The sequence below is a fragment of the Leuresthes tenuis genome, unplaced genomic scaffold (assembly GCF_036924035.1).
Source record: "Leuresthes tenuis unplaced genomic scaffold, fLeuTen1.0.hap1 SCAF_23, whole genome shotgun sequence".
Classification (NCBI taxonomy): domain Eukaryota; kingdom Metazoa; phylum Chordata; class Actinopteri; order Atheriniformes; family Atherinopsidae; genus Leuresthes; species Leuresthes tenuis.
Window position 1 is genome coordinate 20,521,940 of NW_027325377.1, and position 7,314 is coordinate 20,529,253.

At 39.0% G+C, this 7,314-nt stretch overlaps 1 protein-coding gene across 1 annotated transcript in view; it reads left to right on the top strand.

The window, feature by feature from the left end:
- cacna2d4a (calcium channel, voltage-dependent, alpha 2/delta subunit 4a) overlaps window positions 1-7,314 on the top strand; it is an 83,100-nt gene that overhangs the window by 21,696 nt on the left and 54,090 nt on the right. Inside the window, exons 25-27 of the mRNA XM_072377416.1 lie at window positions 144-236; window positions 846-973; window positions 3,327-3,395. Of these exons, the coding sequence (XP_072233517.1) occupies window positions 144-236; window positions 846-973; window positions 3,327-3,395 (290 nt within the window). The remainder of the gene's footprint in view (window positions 1-143; window positions 237-845; window positions 974-3,326; window positions 3,396-7,314) is intronic.

A 7,314-nucleotide genomic window follows, 5' to 3' on the forward strand; every position in this document is an offset into this window, starting at 1 on the left:
ATAAAAAATCACATCACCGTCTCTCAGTTCAATATTTGGCTTTTTACTTGATGAGCCATTTCATCTTAGTTGTTGTTGTGCTTTGTCTGCTCCACCACACTTTTTCTATTTCTTGACTTTTGAATATTTCCATGCTCTCTCAGCGTGGATGAGGGGATTGAAACAGCTTTCTTGGGGACCCGTTCAGGCTTGTTGAGATACCAGAGGTACACTGGTATTGAGAAAAGAGTTGGCAAGTGAGTAAGAAAAGAAAATTCATATAAAATATTGTTACATTGATTTAGTTGCACTAATACATCCGAAACCGACTTTATTCTGACATTCAAACTCAAAATGATACAAAAAGCAATCATGCAAGCAGGTCCAAAGTAATTCTGTATATGGTCCTAATGAAAATATATTGCTTAGTATTCCTGAGGGGGGAGTATTCCTGTTTGGAATTGAGTTTCAATTCCAAATGCTAATAGTAACAAGTTTCGGTATCAGACATTTGTGTCAGGAGCATTTTTTAAAAGAACACCAGTAAGGGTGGTTTTACTTCTGGAGGTCAATGCAGAAACTTTGGAGAATGATCAGACACCTCCAAGGTTTAGTCTTGCACACATTTGACCCATGAAACACTGTATAAAAGAAAACCTTTTTTCCAAAATCTTTGCTGTTGATATAGGATTTGTCTTATTTTTGTTTTCAACTCAGAATTAGATTTTTCAGAAATTGCTTATAGAGCTCGTCATTCTTCATTTCACTGCTGCAGGTCTTCTTCATACAACTCATCTTCCTCTTCTGTCTTTCCTCTCATCTTTTAAAGAAGGTTGTTCTTGATGGCTATTTTTGTCTCTCCCCAGGTCTTTCCTGACCTCCGCAGACAAGGAGAATATGTTCACACTGGACCATTTCCCAGTGTGGTACCGCAGAGCAGCTGAGAACCCAGCTGGACAGTTTCTGTACTACATGCCCAGACAGGACACTAGAGGTAGAGGACATACCCTTAGTTAAAAAACACAGACACTAAACGCACAAATGGTGCTATATTGTGGGGTTTTTTTTGTGAGCAGGTGGAGCCAAGAATGTTTCAGAGACAGACAGTGAGCATGCTACAGCTGCTCTTTTCTGCACACCTCACTAAATAGTTATGTGATATGATTCAGCAAGAGAGTAAAAGTACTTGTTAATACTCTATGGAAGTTTTTTCCTCTACTTTGCTCATGAATTGATTCTGTTTTGAAGGAAAATAATCTGTATTGAGACACTTTACAGCCACTGTCATCGTATTTGTCATCACATCATACTAACTCCATTTTTTTATTGTATTCGAGAAACAGAAGAAGTGAAAGGTGTGATTTTTAGCACACGGGCTTCATTTAATTTTTGCCCCAGAGAACTTTAGACTGCTTCAAATGATATAATCTTCACAGTGTAGTTAGAGTTGAATGTAATTACTGTTAATATGTTGAAAACAGTCTAATTGTTGAATATCAGACTGGAAAGTCTCCTCTTTCCGAGTACACAATATACAGTTTGTGTATATGCATCTTCTTCCTCTCACCTGAATGTGTGAGTTGTCATGATCCACATGGTCACGTGTTGCAGTTTCAAACAAAAACCTCAACAGTTTTAGAATAATTGTACTTTCTAGGCTACAAAATTGTTTAAATCCTACATCCGCCTATCCAAATAGTTTTGACTGCATTTTATGTGATATTAATCTGTTTCATAAGGTCAAATATTATAAATTTATTACATTTTCAAGGCTCCAAAAACACAACATGCCTATATTTTCCTTTGCCAGCTCTAACATGTCTATGTGTCTTGTATTACCTGAAACTGACACGAATATGATATTGCATAATATTACATGTTCACAAACGCATAAAGAGGTGGGCGGTGGTGGACGGTGTTATTGTACTACAGACTATCGCGCAACAGAGCCAAGTTCAAGCCCCACTTGACCCAGTATTGTCGAACAACTTTTCGCTTCTCCATTTAGCTGTCAGATGGTCAGGGGTTGGGCATTTTTGTACCTTTGTTGTGACTCGACAACATTTTTGACATGTTAACAAAGACACGTGTTTTCTTGTGAGACTGGGCTATACTTTGAGATGCAAAGTACTCTAGTTTGTAGAGTTCCACGAGCACAGAATACATTTGAGGGTTGTTATTATCTCTGATAAACTTGTGAGAACCTGTAATATTTCTCACAAGTTGATTTTAAATGCTGGAAATTACACACAGAAAGAGTCAGAAAAAAGATATTTTTCTGACTTGTATTTCAAGACGGTGATCAATGTTTCATGTCTATTCATATGGACATGGTTTGACTGCCTTCATCTTAACTTTTGACTTTTTAACGGAAAACAGTCTTCTGTATGTGTTAGGGTTATGGTAAAAGTAGTGTGTCGTTTCCAGATATATTCAGGGACTATGAGACTGACTATAGTGCCACCCTCAGTGCAGAAGAGGTGGAGCAGCAAGCAGAGGAGGGAGGGAGAAAACGGAGGGAAACGGAGGAGGAGGAGGGTAGAGAACTGCTACTGATACTTGGCATGCCTCCTCTTTTTAAATGATCCGTACGATTTTTTCCTCCGCTTGATTTTAAGATGATAAGCGCTGTGGTCCCTGCTCTCTGGTTGTTTATGTTTTGCCTTTTACGAGCTCGGCTCTGGCTTTCTTCTTTTTCATCTTTCACTTTCTGGATCAATCTGACCCATTTTAGTTTCATAGTATGTTTGTGATATTTTTTACCATGTCATTACACCACTATACATCTACCACATCATGCTGCAGTATCATATCATTTTCTTTAAGTGCATGATTGTCTTTTAAGCATAGACTCTTTTTCTGGAGGAGTAAATAATTCATAGCATGGAGCACATGGATGCACTAAATACATACACATATAGCCCTTCTGTTATGAATGCATTATTTGATTAGTTCACATAAACTGTGTTATGTAATGCTTAAAATGTTAATCTGGCTGGATCATGTGGCTTGATGACAGTTGGCATCTGCTGGCAAGAAGGCTGTGAATAGATGCAAAGAAGAAGAATTAATGAATGTCTTAAGCATGAAGTCCGACCACATATTTTCAGACATATCATATCTGTATCAGTACCTTGGCTGTCAGTATCACTGTGATTTTCCAGAGACTGATAAAAATGTATTAAGAATGTGAGAGAATATACATTTTTCTCATAATTTAGTCTGCATGTATATACAGTACTAAAGCATTTTTTGGAGAAAATGCATTTATTTCCAAGTTTATTTATGCATGTGTTCATTTGGTGTTGTAAAGTCCTCCTAAGTCTGTGTGTGTGCTGTTCTTCCAGCAGGAAGAATTGTGATCTCCACCACTGCTGTCACTGTGACTGTGGGCAAGAAAACTGCCATAGCTGGAGGTAGGACGACAGTTTTTGGTTAAGCGCTCACTCCCTCTCATTGAAACACTTCTTTTATTCCCTTTCTACTTTTCTCCACCGTTTGATCTTCTCTTATCCTCACACACACATGCAATGTTCTCTCCACATCTTAGAGTTCCTTTTCTCATGCAGTGTGCCTGGTCCCTGCACACTGAAAGCACGTTTTGCTTCTTTATTCTGTTTCATTCCTTCTCTCTTTGTCCTTTATCTTTTCTTTATTGTGGTTATTTACTGGCTGAATTACTGTACTGGTGACTTGTTGGTAGCATCTGAATAGGTGATTGAATGTTAAAGGCAGACTATGTAGACAACACCACAACATATTGAATAATCTCTGTGTCATGTCGTAAGGCCCCTAGTAGTGAGTATTCATCTAGTTTTCATCCTTGTGCTGGTAATCTCCTTGTTTCTTCTTGTTTTTTTTTTTGTCTTTGGGATATTTCTGGGCTATAGCATGTGTTTAGATGATATATTGACACCAGCCAATGGCACCACAGTTGTCTGAGGAACTAAAAGATCAGAGATCAGTTCTCGTAGCTGTCATACATATAGACTGAAGCTCTGCCTGCAAATGGTGAATCTGCACAAAAAAAACACTGGCAAAGTTGCTTCCCACTGGGTTGTGTGGAGATGTGAATGTGTTTATTTGGGTTTTAGAACATAACCACTGTAAACCAATCAATGGTAATTCAACTGCAAAAAAATGGATTTCCTTATTGGTAATTCTGGGGGTGTTCTCTTACAGGCAGCTTACAAAATAGCTCTTCAGTTTCTTTGAAGTTTATTTGCAGATACCCTGGGCCTCGCTAAAGAGCTTGTCAGTTATGTACCGTAGAAGGATTGGCATTTGCACAATGTGGCCATGCGTCTCAAACCATCTTTAAATGTTTTCTCTGCTATCAGATCTAAAAGGGCCTTGAGGGTGTTCACACCTGCACTTGCATCTGTTATCAGATCCCCGAAGATGGTTGTTTACTCCTGGTGTGAAGTGGTTCTGAAAGAGCTCACCCATATGCTTTGTAAAAATGACATTACCGAGTACAATGGGTAGAATTTTCTCCACTGAAGAAACCACATTGTGCACTCAGAAAGACAAAGAGAGACATGAGAAGGATGAGCCCACAGTCAACATTATTCTGGCTCCCCTGAGATGGAGAGCCATGCAAGCTGCTGAAGGACTTTAAATTGGCTCTGGTTCTGCTTCCATTTATTTTGGTATGATGTGCTGACAGTGTTCATGAATATGGTATACAGTGCTTTTAAGGAGGATTAAGATGAGTAGATAAGAAAAGATGTGCCTCACTGTGTATTTTACTCACAAACTTTTTGTCTCATAGTTTTAGTTCCTTGCTTTGCTTCACTGCTGCTTAACTATGGATTATTGTTAGTGTGTGTTAGCGTGTGTGAGAGTGAGTGTGTTCCAGTCACCCCATCTGTGAGCGACGCATTTATCAGTCATAATTATCTGAGCCAGACAATACTCCCTAGAGTTGCTGAGTGTGTGTGTGCTTGAGTGTACATGTGGGTCTACCTTTATGCATTTGGTCTCCCATCAGGCCCACAGACAGACTGAAAAACACACTTATCTGTATTTCACAGCTTTCGTTGGAAATTGACTCAAGTGTGAAAATCATGTTATGTTTGGAGGTGGAAAACAGGAGTAAGAAGTGAGACCGTTCAGAATAGATGTGTTTCAGCATCTCTCTTTCTCATTGCCTTTTTCATGCTATTTCTCTGTGCTTCTTTTTTTTTCCTCTCTGCTTGTGCAGTATGTTAACTTACACACGTGATTAGAGTAAAATAAGTGCTTATATTCATCTTTATTCAGTGTGAGTGTTGTATTAAGGAGACGTATAAAAAAAAAAAGTTGAGGTCATTGATGTAACAGGGTTTTTGAGATAATCTTTGTGCATGTTGGTGGTAGATTGTCATATCGTGACCACCGGCTGGAGGCCAAAGGTGACTGTGAATGTCAAGTGGGGCAGCTTTTCCACCAGCTTAAGTAGTCAACGCTTCATGGACTTGCTCTCTTACACGCACACTCTTTGACAATCCTCTTTACCCTGTTAAACCTACATTTACATCTCTCATTTCTTTCCTCTCCCCCACAAAGCTGTCAGACCTGTCTCCCCTTACTTCCCCAAACGTTTCATCTCTCTGCCTGTCTCTTCCTCCTGTTTCTCTGTTTTCCCTGACATGTCAAGCGCTACCTTTTTCTCTGCCCTTGCTTCTTACTGCTGGAAGCAAGGGAGGCTTTCTTGTCGAGAGTGACGTTCTCCTCCAGAACATAAAGCTATCAAATATTCAAAAGCTGCCTGATTAAGAGACATGCATACATACGCACAAAAAGCTGTACTCTATCCACATTTGGCATGACTTTGCAGTGTGTCCTAACCATGAATGTACAGTATGTGTGCACTGAAAAATCTGAATACACTGTTAAAAAAACAATACAGCAGGTTACTCAGCTTACTGAATACCTTCACCTGTACAATACAACTAAACATTGCCATAAGTTGCATTTCCCCCATGTGCACAAAACATTTGATATTCACTAGGTTATAACTGCTTAAAAAGATTGTAATTCTTTTTATGAACACAGAGTGTCAGTGTTTAGCTGAACACATTATGGTCAGTTCCCCACCATAAACTCAGCATTGTGGATGTTGAATCTTCATGCTATTTTGGTGGCAGATTTAATTTCACCTCCTTTCATCAAGGCCATGGATTTCATATGTCAGAGGCTGATCCAGAATCAGTCGACAACGAATGTAAAAACCTTTGTGTATACAGCTCTAAAGCTCTGCTATGGATTAGTATATCTCTATACAACGTGGAAAAATCCAACACGCTCCAGACGGGGAAGCAGATGGAAAGAAAAACGAAAAAATAGCAAAAACTGGGTAAAATTAAAAGACATAGAGAAGGAGTGAAGGATAGAGAGAGGACATTTCCCACTGAGGAGGAGGAGAGGAAGTAGTGAAATTAAATAAAGATGAGGGGGGGTGAAAAAGAGCAGTGGATGAAGAGGGCATGAGAGAGAAAAGCTTGAAAAGTTGAAAGAAATCACAGATGAGGCGCTGACAGGACGATTAATTGAGACAAGATAAGTGAGAGTGGAAGAGAAGCAGAGAGAAGATGAAAAATAAGGAGCGGTGGAGAGGAGATGGAGACCAAGAGACAGGAAAAAGGGAGCTTTTATCAGGACTGATTTATGCTGTCATTTGACTCTGGGTATTTATTCCCCCTTCTACTTGTATATCTTGCCGGTCACTTTTTCTGACCTCCTTCTACTCAACAAACTTTTAGAATTGGCGGTCATTTCCTTTTTCCCAGTTTGAAATAGACATGCACATCTTCCAACATAGTGCCGTTTGAATCAGGTGCTTTTCAGCTGAAGGACAATCAACTTTTAACGGATAAAAGATAGCTGGAGCTCACTGATTCTAATGCAATTTTAAACATTTCAACACTTCTGTCTTCATCAGAGTCTAAGTGGACACAGAATGAAGTCACAGAATTATAGTCAATCTCACACAGGTGGTCATTGGACAAATAGTTTAATGTTATTAGAAATCTATTGCACTGGCAAGAAAAAGTGTACACTGGAGATAGTGTACAGCATGGTGAAATTAGTCCAAATGAGGCTTCTAATGAGGTTCAACTCTTCAGCGGACGTAAGAACATGTATGAGACTTATGTGAGACTGACTATGATTGCCTGCCTTCATTCCGTATCATTGTACTTTGACTCAGATTAAGACACACTGTAGTGTCAACACATTTGTGCTCCATCCTTCTTTTAATCCTATCAAAACAGAACATCAAGTGCTTAATGGGCATCTAATATAGTAGTATATGATATAATGTAATACCGATTTTTATAATATAGAATAATA